At 32.5% G+C, this 23,580-nt stretch overlaps 1 protein-coding gene across 2 annotated transcripts; it reads right to left on the bottom strand.

The window, feature by feature from the left end:
- Positions 1-4,250: 4,250 nt before the first annotated feature.
- On the bottom strand, positions 4,251-23,458 carry LOC125053013 (integrin beta-PS). Of its 2 annotated transcripts, none has more exons than XM_047654170.1 (17): positions 23,280-23,458; positions 18,538-18,850; positions 17,673-17,852; positions 16,460-16,688; positions 15,859-15,943; positions 15,284-15,454; positions 14,454-14,561; positions 13,440-13,592; positions 12,653-12,775; positions 11,554-11,721; positions 10,448-10,684; positions 8,935-9,109; positions 7,908-8,014; positions 7,435-7,579; positions 6,181-6,314; positions 5,681-5,833; positions 4,251-4,653 (listed from the first exon to the last, which is right to left on the bottom strand). In XM_047654170.1, the coding sequence occupies exons 2-17, from the start codon at positions 18,818-18,820 to the stop codon at positions 4,588-4,590; spliced, it is 2,517 nt and encodes an 838-aa protein (XP_047510126.1). In that variant the 5' UTR covers positions 18,821-18,850; positions 23,280-23,458; the 3' UTR covers positions 4,251-4,587. The 2 variants fall into 2 exon arrangements, with proteins under 2 accessions (XP_047510126.1, XP_047510127.1); XM_047654171.1 differs by lacking the exon at positions 23,280-23,458 and adding an exon at positions 20,185-20,493.
- Positions 23,459-23,580: the final 122 nt, after the last annotated feature.

The raw sequence follows: 23,580 nt of genomic DNA, 5'->3' as shown, positions 1-23,580 counted from the left end.
CTGTATGTATATATACGTATGCGTGTGTAGTGTGGACTCAGTTTGTCGTGCGTAAAGTCCTGGCTAATTGAGCCATCCTAGCTAGAAAAAGCTTCTGGAAGGAGGTAGGGCACTTCGCAGGCTTCACGAAGCGACCTCACTGCTCTGAGAATTTCTGTTCGTAGGGAAGACTGCAGGACTATGTGGGTGACTGATTCCTTTGCGCTGAAACAGTCTCTACACAACGGGCGATCTGTCGCGCCCAGGACATAGAGATGTTATGAAGGATACAGTGGCCCGTACTTGTCCTTAACATAATTTTGAGATTGAATTATTCTTTTAGTTGAGATCGTTTTGTCACTAGCGGGTTTATTGCTGGCAGTGTCATTTTGGACTAACTGCAGTCTGGGATTCGCTAACATCGGTGGAAGGATGCATGGGAATTTTAATTTTTAATTCAAATTAATTTCAACTAGGTATTTCATGTTTAAATGAGGAAATAATAGATATAACAAATTGTACGTGTACGTTAAGGATAGACAGACATGAAATACTTCAGAGCAAATATAAAATAACCAGAAACAGTAAAATATAAATAAATAAAACTTATCATATTGTAACAAGCGGTGTTATCAGAAAATAGCAATATTTTTAAGGCAACTCGAATAAAAGAATAGTTATGTACAACTTTTAAGGAAGTGAGAAATTAAGAGTATAAATTTTTAATAAAATTAACATGTTATTTTAACCGATTAGATTCCGGGATGGAAAACATAATAACAAAAACCACAGCCACACGAAATTGAAACCCCAATAACATAAACTGTTTGTTATAAACGACTAATAGGTTTAATCTCGAATTAATCGGCTCATTTTAATTGCCGAATATTTGCAACTGTCCAATTACGAAGTGAAATTAGTTAAATTTTCCAATACGCACTTTAATAAACCTTCGAGCTAGGGCTGCGATCAATAAGAAAGATTTCACAACTAACTTTCTTTACTTAATGATTGTAAGTTGCTTATTTACCTATTTATTTATTTATACATTCTAAAACAATGTGTATGCCTAAAAAAATATGACATCATAAATTTAACACACATATCAATTACATTAGAACATAAGAAATCTATCAAAGGAAAAAATTAAAGAAATAACCACAAAATAAAAAAAACAAAACATTATAATGAAAATACATAATATTTAAAGGTACACTGCCACAGGGACCAAACTTTTTAAATTTGTTTTAATTTTCATTTTATTTATTTTTAATTATTTTTATTATTACTTTATAGGTTAAGAAAATTGTAAATACTGTATTTGTGTAAATAAATAAAAAAAATAGGTAAAAAAAAAAAATAATGAAAAAAATATTATAACTGAAACTAAAAAGATAAAAAATAACAGTAAGAAACAAAACTAAATGAAAACTAAAACCACATTAAGAGCCTGCAAAACAAAGTTACGGTAAGTTGGTAGACTGTAGTAAAACACATCAATATCTTCATCAATCTTTGTAATTAAGTTGTAAGAGCGAGATAGCCTATTCACTGGACCATTCAAAGTAGCAGACAAGCGAGCCGTAGGTACGTATAGAAGACTTTTAGTTCGAATTAATAGTGTAATAAAGTTATTTCTGCATCTTTTATTAATATTTTTAGTTTTTAGGAAAGCAGGTCTACCTGCAGTGTATGTGTATACCACGTACCATTATCACACACATCGATTTTTGGCCCTAAGACGTTCGGCTTCCTCACTTCAAGTATTTGCAAGTTCTGAACTGAATAATTTGGATTGTCCTGGGTTCCTATAAAGTTCAATTCATTTCAGTTCAGCATTTATTTCCAGTTCATCAGGCTCAATAATGGGAATAATAATCTAGAGCTTCTAGGAACTCTAACATTGGCCATTACTACCTAACCGTCAGTTTTATTTACCAGATAAAACTTATGTTCCCGTTGTATTAAAAATACTACTAATACGAATAATATATTCTTAACCTACATAATATTAATTAATAGAAAACAAATTTAAATAGTTTGGTCCTGTGGCAGTACCTTTAATGCTGGGAGCATTTTCTCACTGTACTGCGATACTTATTCCTTGAGCGAGGAAAGCACCAGCTCTGGTCACCGGTAGATACTATCTAAATCTTTAATTAGCGCCTGTGCACTTGAACCCCCTAATACACATATTTTTTCTATACTAGCGTCATTATTCATACATTCAGACCACAAGTATTTAAAAGTTTTAGACGTTATCAATTAAGTATAGGCTAGTGGGTCGTTCAAGTAAGCACTATAGGGGGAGGGGGGTTATTTACTAATTTTTTACTTTTTTACACATATTAGGATTTAGGCACAGATTGTCTATGCTTGAAAACGAAATGCAGTTTCGAGGATTCCTACAAAAAATTATTACGTTGATCTACTATTATTTTTGAGAGCTTTGCTTACTTTTGCTAACAGGGGGGGGGGGGGAATATATTGTAGTAAATCTGCTTACGTGATACTTGAACCGCCCCTAGGCTGTTTTTCGTAACTTACCCGATGGCAAAACTTCCGTGGCCAAGCTGGATTATTCTTTGACAAACAATAATAGATTCGTTTTCGAAGGCACATAAAGAATTGTCTAAAAATATATGAGTGGAAAGGCAGGAATGCGTCTACCTCATGCCTCACAATTATCTACAGATTTACATGGTAGGAATTCTGCCAAAATACTAGGTTTAAACTAATGACGTTTGATTTATCCAAGAACCTTTAAACAGTTATTTCCTGTAAATACGTTAGTATTACTCGAACGTATTAAAACCAGTTTTTGTTACTAAATATTTATTAGCTATTAAAAGGCCACAATTAGTTAATTATTCGTAACAAACTCATATACATTCAGTACATTATAAAAATCATTAAAAAATTCATTTCCGCTTAAAAATGCAATAAACCGTAAAAATAATTTCATGTACAATTTGATGTTTATTAATAAATAATAATCACATATTAGTAATGGCACTGTTAGCGTTAAGGCACTATACATTTTTGAAATATAAAAAAATACAGGCAGTGCTTTGTGAATTTATATTATCTACAAAATATATTTATTAAAACTAGTGTTAAACTACACACACATAAGTACAAAACGCGTACTATGAGATTAGACCAGACCATAGGAGACATACATATTACTCCACTCCAAAAGAATTTACTAAAAACGCTAGTTATTTACTCGTAACATATTTTAACTACGTATTTTTAATTTATTAGTGTTTTTATTTTCATATGACAATTTCATCATTGCCAAACTGTCATTTTCATGTGTTCTAACACCAAACATTACATTTTTATACGATTCGACATATAAACATATACAATATAAATAAAAATGTATCTCAAAATATGTTGCTATATAGCAAACGGCTGGACCACTTCGAGTATATTTTTTATTTACTTCTTGAAGTCCGAGGAAGCTTTTTATAAAGAGATAAATTGGAAAAAAAGAAATGAAAACTATAATTTTTTTAATGGCTCTGGCACGGTTTGTGCATTAGCCAGCGTCAAGTATAAGATTTTTATAATTTGTGCTTGCCTTAGAAATTCGACCGTGTCCTCCATGTACGGTTTAAGCACTCACTCGGTACCGCACAACCCTCCCAAAGGCCGAGAACAAATTTAAATTAAATTAAAACTTGCCCTCGAATCGGAAATCGAACCCGGTACCCCTCACCTAGCTGCAAAGTTTTATTTAGTGATAGGTTTAATCAAACAAAAATGTTCCATATATTGATATGTAGTTACAAAAAACGAAGAAGTAAAAAACATATTAATGCGAAACGAAGTTCGCGAGGTCAGTATTCATATATTAATAATAAACATACAATTGAAGACAAGAAACGTAAAAAATCATGTCTTATATTCGAAAAAATTATAAATAATATATTATAATAGGCATAATATTTGAAAGTCGATAGTCAGCTGTCGTCACGGGTTAATGACCCTTTTTCAATCCTATTGAAATGGAGTATAATTCTGATAAATGTAAAGGCACACAGTAAGGCATCTATATTGTACTATCAGCAAAATCAACGAATGTAAATCAGATCATTAATATAACGTACGCTTTATCAGCGCTATTTAAGATTCATATAAACCGATTTAAATAAACGGTCACAATTTAGTTATTTATATATATTAACTTAAAATAAGCTTTGACTTTTATATAATGAGAGTATGAAACGAAAGGATACGTTTGTGCGTGCGTCTTTTTAAACTATTCGATGGGACCGTAATGGTTATCTTTAATTCGTATAGATCTATATAAAACCTTTAAAAACAAAATCTAATTACACATTTTAACTACAGCATTCATTGTCTCTTTTCATCACAGGTTGATACACTTTGACGGAATGAGACAAAACATTTCTATAACGTTAACACTGCTTAAAATTGCAATGAGATTCCGTTATCGTCAAAATCAATACGTATACAGTCAATAGCGATTTAAAAAATATAAATGCGATAATATTTTGCTGACAGTACATCTTTACAATACAAATATTCAAATACTGATGACTTAGTAACCACTACCAGTGATAATCACTGTTTCGCTTATTTTCCCGCATATGTGGGATTTTTGAAGGTAGATGTTGCCTGTTTATAAATTGGATTCTCTCCCTGTAACAAAAAATATAGTATTACTAGCAGACCGGCCAAGCGTTGCAGTGGCTAAGGTTTTTGTTATATCACATAGTGGTAAACTATTCAAGGGAAACGGTAGGCGAACATCAGTCATGGGGACCACCATGCTTTTTTGGTGGTTATGCCATTAAATTGTAGCTTATGTGAAACGTTGGTACTTTCAACACAGCGCCATCTGTTAGAATTGTGACTATCAAATAATAAACAAATATTTTGCAACAAAATAATATTGCGGGTATAAATTGAGATGTATCCTAACTTTTAAGTTGGATCAAACTACACACGGTGTGCAAATTTGATTGATATCGGTTCGGTAGTTTAGGAGTCCATAGAGGACAAACAACGTGACACGTAATTTATATATATTAAGATGTGTGTATACGCGTAAATAAAATTCGACTGAACACTTTTTTAAGGGATATAAACGCGAATTTATAACATTTTTAACATGACGTCTATGTGCGCATTTAACACTCGCTTGTACTAAGGAAAACATAGTAAACAACCGGCTTTAGACTCAAACAGTTGAAGTATGAGGCACAGAAAGCTGATCACCTACTTGCCTATCAGAAAAAACAAATTATGACGAAATAGATACATAAATCAGCGACCAAAAGCCTTGCTTTCAGAAATTAGAAGAACAGATGTCGAAACCGTCGACTTCTGTTCTTCTTTCGTTCTAATCGTTTAGAACAACATACCGGTTATATTGACCAAAATCAAAGGTCCCAGCTGAATTTTATTGTATTAGGTTCTTAATAACAACGTCATCGGCTGTTACGACTATCAGTTTTTACGACCAAATATGAGTAGTCCCTTCGATGTCGTTATAACAGATTTTGACTGTATATGCTATTTTTATCTCTTGTGTCTTCGAACTAAACTCAAATCAATCAATTCCAATTGTGAATCTAAACAAGTGTTTCTTAACCTAAAAGTATTTATCAAAAACGGTTTAGTAAACTGTTAAACAATTACTATTAAATATGTGTAAATATCTTACAGTGTCCCATTTGGCCATCATACGCTCCTTCTCGAATCTGGCGAACTCCCTACGATCGTGTATCGTGGTGACCATCTTCCACAACATCAGGAGCGCCAGACCCACAAGCACTATCGCCGCAATCACACCCAGAACTATTCCCAAGATAAAGACCTGGAAAATAGAATTAAATAAGGAAGCCGCTCAATTAAAAATAATTCATAGACTTTTAATTCCATAAAGTTCGAAATGAATAAAAAAATATTCGTGATAATTTACGGTTTGATTTGTGTAAAAATTCATAACCAAAGGTTCTTCTAACTTCTACCATTCCGTGAAGCCTAACTTTCACTATTATCAAGATTTTTGAATGAATTTGAATGGTATTGAGTTTGATCAGGTATTTAGATAAAATCAACTTAAAACTAGTGATATTACCGTAACATAAGAAAATCATATGGAAATGAAAGTAATATTTGAAAACACATAGGAACATTAATTCAATGAGAAAATTAAAATACCTTTCTGGGACACTCGTGTTCCTTCTGCGCGCGTATGTGTACGGTGCGTGTGTCGTTGTACGAATAAACGTATACGTACAGACAGTCTTCGTCGTCGTAGAAACTGCACAAGTGCTCGTTCAATGTTTCGTTGGCTAAAAAAATATTAAAATTCATTAATACTTCCTACGAAATAAATTCAATTGCGCTCATTAAACTGATGTTATTCTTTTAACACAATTCTGTTAACGCTGATGACAGCGTTTCATGAGAAAAGAGGTAGATTATTTCGGGGAAGAGTTTAAATTAAACCGGTGAAATTAAACTAATTTAAGCCTGCTGCTGATTGAGAACAAATTTTTGTTATTATTATAAATTAACTTTAATTTACTTAAGAAGTCATATGGAACATGGTGTAATGGTTGCAGCTCCTTACAAACATTGTGTAAAACAAAAAACTTGGCGATTAAAAAAGTGGCGGAGAGTTTATTGCCAGTTCTTTTCCATTCTACGCCCTTGAATTGAGCACTGGCAGACATATTTCTTTTTTGGCGGTCATAAGTGAACATTGTTACCTATATGAATAAATGATTTTGATCTTGAGATTAATCAAAATTCTTTTGCTGTTACAAAAAGTTGAAGAGTATTCAGAAATTAATAGATTCACATTGTTTATTTATACAAGTTTTCTTTTGTTTGTCAAGATAAAGATTATGTACAAACATGTTATATCTTTATTTATAAAAATGCAATATAAATAAATAATTTTCTATAATTCACGGGCATTTCACGTGAAGCAGACAACGAAAAAAAGTGAGGTCGTAAAATTGTTTATATTCGGTTTAATCATATCTGAACCTAACCTTTTTTATGATGATTTTTTTTCAAGTTATAGTCTTTTAAAAATAATGCTAATTAAAAATTCCGTTTTTTTTGGAACAGATTTCACTCACGTGAAATGCCCCAAATATTATAAGACTGTAAAACATTATAAGAGCTATAGAGTGATATAATTATATATAGTCTAACCATGAATGAATGAAAAAGGGACAGACATAGCTTTCAGTACACGAGCGAGCAGGATGGAATTTCAATAGTACGTTACGATAGAATAATAACTCCTTCTAGCCGGAGGGATTTCCTCGTGTCATTTGTGTGCGTTTTTCGGATTACGCTTTTATGTCATTTTCCGTGTGTTTCACATATACAAATAAATTACCGGCGTTTGAACACCCTATGGATAGCTTTAGGCAAACACGGCTCAATTTAATTTACCTTCAATCTTGCCCTCGACAACTTCCGGATAAAGAGCGCATTCGCCACAGTCCCGACCCGGTTGATCCGGATTATAGAGCGGACCTCGTTTGTGGACTTCACAGAGTACACAGTGTTTAAAGTCTTCACATCTACCTGGGCATGTCTAAAACAATTTCCAATATGAAAATAGTTTTTGAGAGAACTTGAAAAGGAATGTCAGTTGTTATCTAAATAAATTTTTTAAATATTCAAAATTCCATTTTGGTAACAAACATTTATTTATAGTTTTTAATAAATAAAACAAAGTCGCTTAATTCGACTTATAACTCGAGAACGGCGGGACCGATTTTCGTGGTTATTGATTTGATCAGAATAACTATTAAAAAATTTGAAAATATACAAAAAAAGTTGTTTTTAATATAAATAACCTATTATGTATATATATAATATTTTAGATGTCAGGTATAATGTAAATTTAAATAAACACTTACAGGACAATTGTCACAAAACTTGCCGGTGTAGTGTCGATCGTCGTCCACACTGCACACACACTGACCGCACACACATTTACCATTTCCGCTGCAAATCTTGCCGTTCTCTGAAAATAAATATATCACCTTTTTATCACCAGTGCGATTATTGAATAAAAAACGCGTGTGTCCATGCGTAAGAAGTTATACTTCTTTGACGTATTACAAGATAAAATCTTTTTAAAAAATTTATTCGTCGTTTGTAGAAAAAACGACACTAACCATAGAAAAAACTAAAATGTTGACTATAGCTAACTTCAGGGTGTCGGATTTTAGTGACGGTGTGCACGTAAAAATTTACTTTCATCATTTTTCCCTAACGCGCCAAAAGAAGTACAGCTTCAAAAACGTATCGCCATAGTTTAAGCCCTCTCCGGGTATCAAAATCAAAATAACAATGTGTAAATGGGACATGGGAAAGGCACTGTGTATTGACGTTATATTTATTGAACAGTTATCAATATTAATCTAATATATTCATATTGCTACACAATACATGTAATTGAGAAGTTTTTTTTAACAAAAAACGTTAAAAGGGTGACGGAGAGTGTTTGTCAGTTCAAGCCGTATGTTCTACGGTATCGATTTGAAAAATGGCAATATTACTTTTTACAGACAGTGACAAGTATGTGAGACATATAAAGTGTTGATATTTATTTATTTATTCAGAAGATTTACAGCACAATACAGAAATAGATGTAAATACATATATAACATTGTGGGCCAATTAAAAATCGTATAGGTTTTTTAAATAAGAAGGGGAAAATGCCAAATACTTTGGTTTTAGAAAAAAAAAGAAAAAAAAAACAGAATTTAGTCGACAATAAAAGGTTACGAAGTACATTCCTCACAATCGAAATAATTTTGTGTCAAAGCTCTACTTGTTGTCCCCACACTCGTGGCGAACATATCAATGTCAATGTCGAACTTGTCAATGTCAATGGGCAGACAAATTCCCCAAGTGGCTAATAAAGCACAAAACATTTACCTGGTGAGATACAGGCGCTCTGATCCTTAAGGCACTGACAGGCAGGACCTGTGTATTCTGGCTTACAGTTGCACTTGCCACAGACACACTCGCCATGGGACGGACCGGAACAAATCTCGCCATGATTCATATCACACGTGAAGTTATCGCATTCGCAGAATGGACCCGATATCACCTGAAATTACAATTAAATTACAATTTATTTATTTTTGTATCACGTTTGCATAGATATTTTAAGTCTTCTACAAAAACACTTCTTAATCATATCCTATCCAAGTATTTTCTTATTCTTTTGTATGATTTTAATTCTTGAACAGTACGTTTTTAGTATATTTATTTTTGTTAATTTGGTTATGCAATTACTGCATTTTACCCACAGTAATTAGTTTTCTTTCCTTGCTAGGGTTGAGAAGAGGATGGAAGAGATCGCTTGTTAGCGATAAGGCCAGCAGCATCACTGATAATTTATGTTACTTGTTTTATTTGTAATGTAACGAAGTTTTAATAAATAAATGTATCACAGTAGTTCCATAGCGGGATTTTGTAATAAGTCGCAGCCAACTAGCTTAATTAGCCGTTCAATTAACAGCCTAGCTGTTTAACTAGCGGCCTGAATGATGTTCAGCCAGTTGATCAAACAGCTAGGCAAATTACTTGGATCGATGACGTTTCATTATTTGCCTAGTCTGTTGACTGTTAATTTAAATTTAATTCCACTTTTTGCCACTCTCAAACTCGAAACAAAACTTTTCAAACTGTCATTATGGCGTCGGGAAACCACAACTTTGATGGTGTTTATCACAGTTTCATGAAATACAACAAGTTCAATGGAAGAGTGTAGTGACAATAATAACGTGAAATTGACTCAAGCAATTTAATTTTAAAAGAAAGATTTTTTATGTGATATGTTTCATCTTTTTTATTTCATATAATAATAACTCTATCAGCCAGTTTCTTAAATGTTGTAACAAACGCTATGGCTGAATATCTTTATGGCCGCTAGTTAAGCGGCTAGGCTGTTAATTGAACGGCTAATTAAGCTAGTTGGCTGCGACATATACATTGGTATATATGTTATGGGTGGTATTAATATGGCAACAGTCCAATATCCTAATGGAATAGTTCTCGTCAAAATGATTTTAATCACTCAAATCTTGAGGAAACTTGTTTGTATAATTTACAAGTTTTATTTACATTGCAGTGTTGGCGTAGTGGCTTCAGCGTGCGACTCTCATACCTGAGGTCGTAGGTTCGATCCCGGCTTTGCAGCAATGGACTTTGTTTATATGTGCGCATTTAACATTAGCTCGAACGGTGAAGGAAAACATCGTGAGACAACCGACATGTCTTAGACCAAAAAAGTCGACGGCGTGTGTCAGGCACTGGAGGCTGATCACCTTCTTGCCTATTCGATTTAAAAATGATCATGAAACAGATTTAGAAATCTGAGGCCAAGACCTATAGAGGTTGTAGCGCCACTGATTTTTTTTAACTCAATAAAGTACGATCTCACCTTAAGCATATCATCCATCTTATTACACTCGCAGACACCACAGATACAGGTTCCCCGGTTGGAGCAAAGTGGTCCAGACGTTGCGTTCGTCGGACGACATCCTCTCTCCTGTTCCAAGGATACTCCGCTGTGAGCTGAACATTCACAGCTCTTGCCAAAACGTCCTGGATGGCACACGCAGACACCACAAGCAGATATGCCTTGACCGCTGCACACTAGCGGACTGTCATTGTAGGCCTGAAATGTTTTAGAACAGACTTCACAAAAAGGATTCACAAATAAATAATATTTGACTATAATGATGGATTAAGGTTTCCAACGTGCACGTGCGCATTCGTAAGTATGTATGTATATCCACAAATTTCTAGAAACTAAGTTATATCGACATAATTGTCTTATTTGTTTTAATCTGTATCGATTATAACATTATTACTGTAAGTAGTATTTATTTAATAGTAGGCAACGTTCAAGTATTACGTAACCAATTTTGGAGGGGGGGGAGGGCCAGGGATTGAATTACGCGTTATTGTTAATATTATTTTCGACTTTCCAGTACTTTACAGTTTACTTCAGTACTTTATTAGAAAAGGCTATCCATGCATTTCTTTATAATAGGTAACTATTATAGTAGTATAGTAGGTATATATTATTATTATTATTTTTAATTTATAATGCTACAAATGTAATTTTTTTTTTTTGTATCTCACACACTGTTTTGTTGTTTTTTAAATATTTTTATTACTCTTTAATGTTAATATTCTACGGTTTCGATATTTGTAAATATGTGAGGAACATGTATTCTAACTTTTTTAGTATAGTAGTTTATTCTAAGAGTACATTGTCTTCACATATAATTATTTAACAAATGTAACAAAATATTGTAAACCTATTTTAAAAGAGTAAGTGTGGAGTTTCTTGCCCATTCTTCTCCACACGAAACTACCTTTTGGAAGGGGCAACTAGAATCTTCTTTATATTTTTTTTTGACTTTCAAAAGTGCCATTTTAGATGGTCTAATTGAAATAAATGATTTGACTTGACTTGACTTGAAACTAATCAATATTGACAGGTATGTATATGCCGGTTTTTTTATTATTATTACTTACATGATGTCCCGGGTGCTCGCAGGGACAGTCACAGAGCATGTCAAGTTCCACAGTGAGACTCTCAGAAACACCCACAGGATATATCGTGAATGTCTGTCGCCACTTGCTCGGGTCCTTGGGGCACTCCTTTAGGGTAATTTCGGCTGAGAATTCGACCACGTCTCCTACCTAATAAAAGAAATGTTTAATGTAATAGTAATATAAGCATTGCTACAGAAAAAAAAAATTATTTAGCTAGAATGTTTTATCATATATCGGATTAAAACACGTTTTAACCCAAATACTTAAAACTAGCTAGTTTTTGAGTTTATTTGTTACAAATATGCAAAACTTTACAATAATAGTACAAACTATAGAAATATATTCTTTATTAATTATTTTGTTAGGTTTATATTTTTTTAACTTCCAAATCAATACCCTTACATAATTATTAAAAAAAATTCAAGATAAGGAAGAAAACGAGTCTACGGGTGTACTTCCGGCCTTTGAGGATGCTCTTGAACTCAAATTATTGAGAAAAAAAAGTGCGTGCGTACAAAGTACACATGTCAGAAATGAAACTTCTTCAACCAACTAATTTTTAAGTCTAGTTCATATTGATACAAATCTAAAACTTTAGATTTCCGAGACTTAGAGGGAGTGAAAAAGGAACATATGTTAGAATTTTAAATATAATTAAAATATCAAGTGTCAAAAATGTATACAAATTATAAATTTAATTTATTTCTTCGATACTAAAAATACGTGGCAGTTTAATTTACAATTCGTAATTTGAGATTTCAATCAATTATTTTTCATAAAATATAAAATACTAATATTTCATAAATTGTCTTTAAGAAATTTTAAAAATAGAATTTCTATAAGGTAATGCGCCCCTCTCTCTCTTTCAATCGCTCTCTCCCTTTTCTTCGACAAAAACGCTGCACGTCTTCGTGACGTTTTCGTAAAAAATTAACCTCATGCGCCTAAAGAAGTTTCACAAATTATAGAAATGCAAAATATATAGAAAATATTCTATTAATACAAAACACTAAAAAGCACATACAACGCCATGAGACTCCTGCCCGTTTGCCCCCCGGTAATATGAAAAACAACTTACCTTTAGTCCCTCACACTTATTAGTCTGTACGAGCTTATCTTTGCTCCCCAAACATGATGAATAATACATAATCTGCACTGCGTCACTTGACGTGTCCTTCATTTCTACTGTCGACGTAATTTTCTGTAAAAATATTTCCACTATTTATTTACGCTCATCTCATACAGAAAATACTATACAAATTCTAGTTTTTGCAATTTAAGTGCTTTCTTACTAGAAATAGTAAATATACTTGTTCTATGATAATCATTGTCAAATAATATTAAAAATAAATATGTGTGTGTACTTATGTACACGCGTCAGTTATACTTCTTTGGCGTAACAAGATAAAAATCTTTCGCCTTATTCACACTAACAATAGAAAAAAGGTATTTAATACATTGAAAGTTTTATTATAACGCATTATTTAGTTAAATAAAGTTTATTTAAATATCACAAAAAATATTTCTACATAAATAAAGAAATGCACTTTTTCTATTTTAAAATGTTGACTATGCTAACTTCAGGGTGTCGGTTTTTTGTGACGGTGTGCGCGCGCATCGTATCGTTGTATAAAAAAGCACATATATAAATTTTTTTAAATTCTCCCATAAGACTGTTTGTCTGGAAGACATCGCTTATAAAGCCGTCATAACTGTTGTCTTGTGGTTTGGTACATTAGCGTATTATGTGACTTAGTGGTCTTAGTAGAATTCGAATCTCGGTAAAAAAATTATTTCATTAATTTAAATTTAATTAACATTAATTATTAAAAATTCACTTAGCTATGAAAATTATTTCTACTCACATTATACTGTTCCCGGACCAAGTCCACAACGTTATCCGAATCATCACTAAGTATTCCACTGCTGGAGCCCTCAATATGTCTGCTCAACTGCTCATACACATTAATCTGCTCAGCCGTTACCGCAAATATTACGTTGATAGCATGCTCTTTCACCTATAACAAAAATTATTATATATTTTTATAAGCAACGGTTGTTATTAGACGCTTATTTCGTAGTTCTGTAGTCTTAGTTATTAAGATATTTTCCCGTTTTTTATTTGTGGCCCTAGATTGTTTACGAAATAGGGATACAAGTCTCGTACGTGTTTACGTACGTGCACGTATACACGTACGCACAGAATGAACAAGCTCTTGGTACATATATGTATTTTGTGGCCTCAATAAATTCTTTAAAGACGGCTTAAAAAATAAATAAATCAGTGGCGCTGCAACCTTTTTAGGTCTGTGCCTCAGATTTCTGTATCAGTTTCATGAATTGTCAATCTAATAGTCAAGTAGGTGATCTGCCTCCATTGCCTGACACACGCCGTCGACTTTTTGGGTGTATATCAATGACTCTCAAAACAAATTCACAAGAAAACGATTAATATGAAATCATAATATGAGTCATATAATTATTTAAACATATTTCCTATAAATTCTTGAAGTATTCATGTATTTCTGATTACTTTAATATTTATGTCACGGTCAACATTTAACATTTAGCAGAATTTATAAGCATTTTCCCTTAAACCGTCATATGGGTCACTGGTTCATTAAGATTATTATTTCTGAGTATTTAAATAAACATTTGAATTTCGTTTTAAGGCTTGTCAAAACTGATAAGAAACTATAGAGAGCAAATTATGTCTTCAATTTATAAAAGCTTAAATTAAAGCTTTAAGTTTCAAACATTAAAATTTGTTATTTCTATTTATTAATTTTTAATTATTATTATTATTACTATGTAGGTTAAGAATATTGTAAATACATATATTTGTGTGTTGGAAATAAATAAATAATGAATTAACTAACCTTAAGGTTAATTTGCGAAATGCTTGGATAATCTTGCACTGTAGAGTGTGTGTACGAGTTGTCTTCCATATGGCACTCCCCATCATTTGGTTGAACAATACCACCCAACTGGAAAACAAATCATTCAAAATAGTGTGAAAGTTTCCTATCAAGGCAAACAAGACAACCCTAAATGGTCTCAGATTACATCCTTTGATCTTTTTTATTTCATATTTTGTCTGACACATGACACCGATTTTTGGTTTTGAGACATGAACATTTCCTCACGATGTTTTCCTTCACCGTACGAGCGAGTGCGATGCGTGCACAGAAAGTCGGTGCACAGCCGGGGATTGAACCTACCTTCAAGGGTACTTTTTTATTTTAATTCACTTACATTTAAAGCCAGACGATACATTTCTTAAATCCATGGTAATTTCCTTCTAAAGTCCTTCTTACGTTCCTAGTACCATATTATAAATAGACAGATAATTTAGCAATTGACTTGATTGACAATTGATTTGATTGAATCTCAGTATCTAATATACCATTGCAGCGGTAATACACAGACTAAAACACCAATGATATGATAATTTTTAGCGACCTATATAAGAGAAACTCCTAATTATTTATGAAATCAATTATCGTGTATAAAGTAATATAAAGATGATATACAAATCTCTAAGCATTCCATGTTTGGGAGTACTTTTATTCATCAAAATAGGTCAGTCGTTTTTGAGACAAGAGTAACATAGATACCTAGTCAAAGGGAATAATTTTAAAGTAAAGTTTTTTAATTTCTAACGCCTTATAACAAGGCGTGCTAATACAAAAATATACAGAAAACGAACCTTTCCATCTCCCGCGTAATGGAACCCGGCGTCAGTTGAGAAGACGAGCAGTTTCCTTGCGTGTTCCCTCCAGCCGATCTCCTGTTTGCAGACCACGGCCTGCATTATGGCATCGAAGCCACCTTCGGGAGCATCCAGGTTTCCTGACACGTCAGCTTGGGCTACTGCTTTCTATAAAATATTGTGTATACATTTTCTGTGACCCTACACAATTTGTATTACTTGAAGATGTATTGGATTTTCAGCGAAATCACCCAAATTACCATTAACATTTTAATTTATTGCATATAAAAATGATTGGTGCACCATGGGTGTATTATGAACAAATCAGAAACCCAAACATATCAGTCAAGTGGTATTCGTATCTCTTTCATCATTAAGACAATTTAAGAGAAAGAGACGAAAGATTTACTTTGTTTTTTTTTTATATTTCATATAGGTAACCAAGTACACTTATTGAACTGGAGCAAACAATCCCAAGGATTAGGATCATTTAGAAAATCAAATATCAAATAGCATACTTCACATAATCATATTAACAATGAGCATTGTTAGCAAAGCAAAGGGTAACTTACGTCAAAGAAGTCTGTATCATTGCTGAGCGACATTTGATTTTTGTATCCATAAGGCGCAGCGCAGCCATCGCACGGTGAAATCAAACTAAAATACATAGATTGGTTTGTAACAAAAATTAAAAAGTTTTTAGTGAGGGCTGAAAATACATAAATATATTTTTATTAATACTATGACTAACTGACTAAATACTATGTTGTATTTAGTCAGTCTGAAGAAACTGCTTTTAACAGTAAAACCGCCCATTGATTGATTTAATTTTATTTTTCTCTTGTTTTGTACTAGTGTGTTATAAATGATTATTTAAGAGAATACAAATTACATATATTTAATTTAGCCTACAACTGGAGTTAAAATAAAAAGTTATAGTTATATTTGATAGGTAGGAATTTATAATTTAAAAGTGATATTTTTCTTTGTGAAAAGAAATCTATTTCGGACTTTACATAAGTTTTAAGTTTTTAAGTCTTTAGACTGACGTAGCATAGCGAATGCAGCAATATAGTTACTTAATTATATTAAGAACAACTTAAAATATTGCTGTTCCATTCAGTCAATATGCTTTAAAAAGAGACAATAGTTTATACAATTAGCCAAACTCACTTCTTCGGTACAGTAGACACATATGGCATCACGAGTTTATCCACGAAAGACCCAAATCCAATCCTAAAGTTTGATGTAATATTTCTCATGGTACTTGACAACAAACTACCCAAAGTACTGAGCTTTTCTTTATCGTTTTTCATCGACCTACTCAAGTCCATGAGGTAGTACAAATCTACTGGATAATCTTGCGCCTGGGCGTACGAGAAAGACATCTTTTGCATTTGGTCTGAAAGGAAATAATATAATTAAAAAAGTAAGAAATTAAATTTTGAGGTAAGTTTAATCTAACTTGTGTAGGAGGCGTTTGAAGCACGATAATGCACTATGGCAATATGTCTTAAAAGCGCAATAATCTACGACAAGTATCTAATCGACTGATCAATCAATAAAATAAAAAAGTGTGTGTGTACAAAGTACACATGTCAGAAGTGAAACTTCAGTGGCAAACTAATCTTGAAGTGTTGTTCATATTTATACAAATCTAAAAGTTTAGATTTCCAATACTTAGAGGGTCGGAAAAAGGAAGATATATTAGGAATTTAATGAATTTAATTGTCATTAAAGTATTAAGTGTCGAATAATAAATAATGTGACGGTAAATTTTTTTCCAACCCCGATAAAGAAGTTTCACTACAAAAATATATAAAAAAAACGGCTGAACTGAGAACCAGGCCTGCAGATTGTGACATTATATATAACTCAGTCCGTAATTCATCTAAAATAATTATATTTTCTATATGAACAATTCAAGTCAAAAACCAAAATAGTATTATCATAATGATAATGACCTTGTATTATCTACCACATTGACATGGACACTAATGACCTAACTGCGCGAGACTTGTCAAGTAAGGACAATAATTATTATACGTATATATGTAATACTAGCTGAAACGTTGTTTTGCTATGTATATTATTTCTAGGAAACATTTTTTTAGTTCAATAAATAAAACTATCTACTATAACAAAAAATAGAGATGGATCGTAGAGGGGTGAAAATTAAGGGTTGTATGTATTTTTGTATAATGTAAATACACTTTTTTTGTCAAATAAAATAAAAAAATAGATGTAGTCTGATTTGCAGACTTAACCGATATGCACACAAAATTCCACGAAAATCGGTGGAGCTATTTCGGAGCGATAAGCCCGCCCGTGGCATTAATTATTTTTATAATGTTTTATTATGTTATGTATTAATTTTTACACTTACTCATACGTAACTGTAGTTTAACACGTTGCGGTTTAATTTGCACCAAGTTTTCTCCTCCAGCTCCAGCAGCCATGTAACCACCACCGCCTTTGACACTACTACCACTACTGCTACTACTACTACTACTCATAGACTCTTCGTAGTAGCCCGATTCCATGCCAATGCCCATTCGGCCCTTAGCTGTAAAGTAGAAAACAATTTTAAATACTTTTTTGGAACGAGTCGCTCATTAGAACCGAAAAATAAAAGCCTGTGTATATATTTCTAAAATACCAGTCGTAAGTAGTTAAAATTGTTAAAAAAAAATCAGTGGAGCTACAAACTCTTTAGGTCTTGGCCTCAGATTTCTGAATCTGTTTCATGATCATTTTTAAATCTAATAGGCAAGTAGGTGATCAGCCTTCAGTGCCTGACACACGCCGTCGACTTTTTGGGTCTAAGACATGTCGGTTGTCTCACGATGTTTTCCTTCACCGCGCACATGCATTGTAAATTTACATTAACTACCAGTTCGCAAGTCAAGGGCGTAGAGCGGGTAAGAAGAACTGGCAAGAAACTTTCCGCCACTCTTTTTAATCGCCAAGTATTGTCATACAAATTGTTTGAACTGGAGCAATCAATCCCAAGAATTAGGATCATTTAAGTATTCGTCAAATTTATAAAAAGCTTTTTTGATTAATTTACGTTTAACGAGGGCTTTGAATTTATTTAGTGATAATTCTCTAATTTCCCTTGGGAGTTTGTTGTAAAAACGAATAAAATTCCCAAATAAGTCAAATAGCCTATTGCTTATAACTAAAACTGATCTGTGACGTGCCCTTATCTGATCTACTGACCAAGTTATCACTAAAAAGATGCACTGTACCTCTTGTCAACTCTCTGTTGTACATAGGATCGATAGACTGCTGATTATCAGGGTTAAAGATGTAAGCTTCATCACACCCTGCGGTGCCTCCTTCCATGGCAGGATTGAAGCATCTCGGTCCATTAAACTCAGGGGCGAAGCACCAAGCACAAGTCGCTGTCCTTGCACAGTCACTACAAGTTGTTTTACTCGAACATGGATTCTGGGCCAACAGATGTTCAGCCCTCTGACCGTAACACACGGCGAGCAGACACACCCATACTAGGATCGTTCGTGTTGTCATTTTGATTTCGTTTCGTTTTCAGAGTAAGATCTGAAATAAAAAAATACATGTATTTGAGATATTGAATAAGGTAAAATTCATAGGATATTTGAACTCTGCATTTACTATTAAGTTTTTATTTAATTGGATGTATTCAGGTATATTTGCTATAAAACGGAAAGCCTTTGGTACTGACACTACTGGAAAGTAAGAGTAAGGACTCAGCCTTACTTAAAACATACTATAAACCTTCATCATATAATGTAATGTTTCCTTTATTTGCCTGATGCAAAAGAAGACCGAAGTCAATAAGAGAAGTGCATTAGAGTTGTATCTCAGATTAATTATCTATGTTCACCTATAATAATTCGTTAATTCTAATTAATAAAATTATTTAAGCACAAAACTCGAAGACGGCTGGGCCAATTCGAGTTTTTTTTTGTTATTTCTTGAACTAAGGTTTTTATCGAGAGAAATTCGATAAGTATTAAAAAATAGTTTTATTAAGAGTACATTTTAGTTTATGCCGGAAAAGCGAACCCTCTATGGGGTAGCATAGAAAAATGTCTCATATTTTGGTATGTAAATTCGCGAGGACAACTAGTCCTTAATCATACAATACAAGTATATAAATTTGAAAATCTTTTGTGAATCAGAGAGAAATTCTTTACGCACGAATGCTATTACGACTTTTTTATCGCTGGTTTAGCTTTGTACCCTTTCTCCTGTTAACACAGTATCACGTATGTCATAACTTCATAAGTCCACGTTGGATTCTTGTACTTGTGGGCGGCTTATGGGCGAGAAAGGGCGCCCCCGCGATCTGTACTAAACGAGGTCGCGGCACCAAACATCAAATAACAACTGGGCCATAAAATGCACATAAAGGGACACAAAAAGTAAAATTTTATAAATCTCAATATTTATTCATGTTAGGATGGATGAAATCTCCAGTGCAATTGCTGAGTGAGGGCCTTAATATAACCAGTTTCAAGACTTGTATATTAACTATATGTAAACACTAAGATAAGTCCTTTATAAAAACAGCTGAGAGTTATCTCTCTGGCCTCTCTCCGCTATTGGTTCAAGTTAAATTATTGTTTATTCTAAAAATAATATCGTTTAGATAGACACAGTTATACACGACTGCTTTTACATTTAATGAAATTGCATCACGTTTGTTATTCAAAATTATTACAAAATATTTTATGGGTCACTATTATTTTTTAAGGCAGCTTTTTTCGTTATCAATGGACTAATTTATATCTTGAGTATAGAGATAGTATAGCAAAGCTTTATAATCATTTTCCTTAACCTCACCTTGTACTAGATTTAAAGGTACTAGGCACACATTTTTAGTAAAATAAGTATCACGATCATCTTACCATTCTACTTTCAAACAATATTTTTTATAATTTATTGCACAAAAAATAATGGTTGCACAAGTTCACTCTCCGAAAACTGCGACCCACTTTTCACTAGTACCACTAAAGTTCTTATCACTGCACTTGGCATACAGTCATTTTACACAGAAAATTGCAAAATCAGTAACATCACTTTAAATGATATATTTTTTATTATGTATTACCCAAAATTTACTTATTCAAAAACTTTGTATTCCAAGTAAACAATTATTTGCCGCTCTTTTAAAGCTGTTCTTTTTTTAAACAATTCAGAGCAGCACGTCCAGACCGCGCCGGATGCACGCGTGACTAATCATACAGAAAATAACTTCGTCAGCGAGTGATACAGCGCGCGCCGTCACCATGCCTTCTTGGAACCAATACGTGCCAAATCAAGAGTCAATACAATATAACAGGAGTATGACAGCATTAGTAGCCTTCGTAGCTCATATTGTATATACAAGCGCCAGTAATATAACCGTATATATTATATTGAATTCGTCGGAAATATTATGCATTTGAAAATTATGTTAACGAAACTATAAATAGGTAGTTAAATCACCCCTGCTCCAGAGATTGAACTTAACCAACAAACATTGCTTAAAATATTAATAGTTTTTGGAAATATTTTCTGTAAGGCTGTATAAATGACCTTAGTATATAAGGTAATCAAGATTCTTGGTAATTCTTAACGATTACATCATAGCAACAAGTGTGAGTCAGTGTTTCTCATATTTTTAATATAATTTTATGATTAATCCTCAATAAACGAAAGTAGGATTACATTGAATTACTTAAATAAAAACCTGTACATTTAATAACACATTAAATCTTCAAAAGGCTAATAAATTATTATTAAAAAAAATGTTATGACTTTTATTAATTTAAAGCTATGACTAAGAAACCATTGATTATTAAAAGTATGACGTAGTATCTCAGAGTCATCATCAGCTTGTTTTATAGATAGATAGGAGAATATCAATTAGTTTTAGTAGTCAAGACCAGTGTTGACCTAGTGGCTTCAGCGTGCAACTCTCATCCCTGAGGTCGTAGGTTCGATTCCCGGCTGAGCACTAATGAAGTTTCATTCTATGTGCGCATTTAAGGTGTAGGAAAACATCGCGACGAAACGGGCTTGCCCTAGACCCAAAAAGTCAACAGCGCGTGTCAGGCACAGGAGTCGGATCACTTACTTGAATTACCTTAGATTGACACATGATCATGAAACAGATACAGAAATCTGAGGCCCAGACCTAAAAAGGTTGCAGTTGCAGGTTGCCACAGATTTTTATTTTATCTCAGTCTTAAACAAATTTTGTTCCGCCTAAATCTTTACAGTCCCGAAACATCATAAAATCAGATTTTTTAAGTCAAATTAAAAATGTATCGTTATATTGAGTTTATTACGCGCCAATTGCCGCATTACCGCGAGGCGCGAACTATTATATATAATTATATAGTGATTACAGTACATTTGCTATCCGAGCAGATATTAGAGCTTTTTATGCGTATAACGTTAATCTCATACAAGTTAAAGAATCAGCCCTTATTTGTATTACTTGAAGCTGGTTTCCTTAAACATCGATAACGGTAAGGGTGCACGGCGGGTCACTGACCGCTCCCGTCTGGTTCGCGGGCGTGGCGCCACAAAACATAAATGAACACAATCAAATCTGAATGTATTTATAGATTTAAAAAACAATTATAATACGAATAAAATTAAGAGATTTAAAAATGAGATTAATAATGTCTTTATTTATAATAAAATGATCAAACAGCATATATTTCATACTGAATTTTGCTTTAAACTATTTTTTTTGTACGAAATAATATTCCAGAGCTTTAAGTGCATATGGTTGTATTTTAATATTTTTTATAAAGATTAGTCAGTCACACATTATGTACATTTTTATTATAAAAGCTATGACTAACTATTCTAATATTTTTGTATTTGAAAGTGTGTAGTATTTTATTGTCTATGTTTAATAAACACTAAAACCAAATGTTATTTTTTAAATAAAAAAAACCATTGTTACATTAAATTTTCAAAGTGCTTAATTATATTTATGAAACACAGAAGCTAAATTTTTACTACACTATAGATGAGTAGGCACACTATAGACAGGCTTTCATTACTATAATGTAAAGTGTAAACCAACAGATTAATGAATTGCCAATATATTATTTGACCTGCATTGCAACATTTATACAATTTTAATAATAGGTATAAAATATGTACATAAAATTATATATAACCTGTTAACAGTACCTACTACTTTTAACACCACAAAATTTAATATATATATATATATGATTTTTAAATTTATTTTTTTAGTATTGAAAATCATACATTTTAAAGACACATTTATTGTTAGTATCTCATAACAATAATCTGTGGATAATTGTTGATTTCTTACATAGCTTCACTACATATGTTAATGTTATAAAATAGTAAATATAAATTCAGACTGACATAACATGATTCAGTCTAAAAATAGCTCAAAATATAAGTTAATAATTTAAGTATTAACTTGAATGTAAAAACTTATTTTCTTTTTAAAGATTTATATTAGTACTGTACCAAATGCATCATACTATTATTAAGTTATCTAACATATATCCATGAAGAAGAGTGTCCCTACTCAAATTTAATTATTATTTACAGTTATCATCTACATCCTGAGCAAATGTGACATTACCCGAACCTATACACAGATACCTTAATGAGTAATATTCAAACTAAACAAACAAATTGATTCGGTATAAAAAGCCCTTCATACATATCTATATGGTTGTGTGAAATATGTACACCGGTATTTACTTAACATGTATTTTCTCCATTATTATCCATATTGGCAAGGATATGTAGAAATTTGACAACCTTAATCAACTATAACTGTTGACCAACAGTGAATCATAAACAAACATTAATGATCAAACAGCGAGAGTAAGCTTAGGTTAAAGAATTGTTATTTAGGCAGCAATCCTGAATTAATATTTCATATTTAAGATTGTAACGATTATAGTCAACATTAGAGAAAGATTGTAATGGGTACATTGTGTAGGTGGTGACTTACCCGTAATTTCCGTTTCACCTACTGCATATTCATAATTTTATATGAAAAGACTCAATTATTAAGCACAATACTATATAATTACGTTTGATTAGTTTAAATTAAAATATAAATATAAAACCAAATAATAGGAATAATACAAAACCTCAATCATTCATTACTCACTTAACTTAAAGCATTTTAGATCCACAGATAAGAACCTAAATGTAAAGTGTCAACGTACTGCTGTCAACTACTAATTCGTACATAAATGCTAAAACTAATAATAAGAAATGACAAATCTGACTCTAAAAAATCGATTCTT

Source organism: Pieris napi, chromosome 10 (genome assembly GCF_905475465.1).
Source record: "Pieris napi chromosome 10, ilPieNapi1.2, whole genome shotgun sequence".
Lineage (NCBI taxonomy): Eukaryota > Metazoa > Arthropoda > Insecta > Lepidoptera > Pieridae > Pieris > Pieris napi.
The sequence above is the reverse complement of the archived record's forward strand: the minus strand, read 5'-3'. Positions and strand labels throughout refer to the sequence as shown.

Bases quoted from the DNA above. Each gene is read 5' to 3' on its own strand.
- LOC125053013 (XM_047654170.1), bottom strand. From the start codon at position 18,820: ATGACAACACGAACGATCCTAGTATGGGTGTGTCTGCTCGCCGTGTGT. The intron at 16,689-17,672 runs GTAAGTGTAAAA...ATTTCCTTTCAG, and splicing joins TAAACTACAGTTACGTATGA to ACCAAATGCAAAAGATGTCT. The intron at 10,685-11,553 runs GTAAGTAATAAT...AAAACATTTCAG, and splicing joins GCGAGCACCCGGGACATCAT to GCCTACAATGACAGTCCGCT.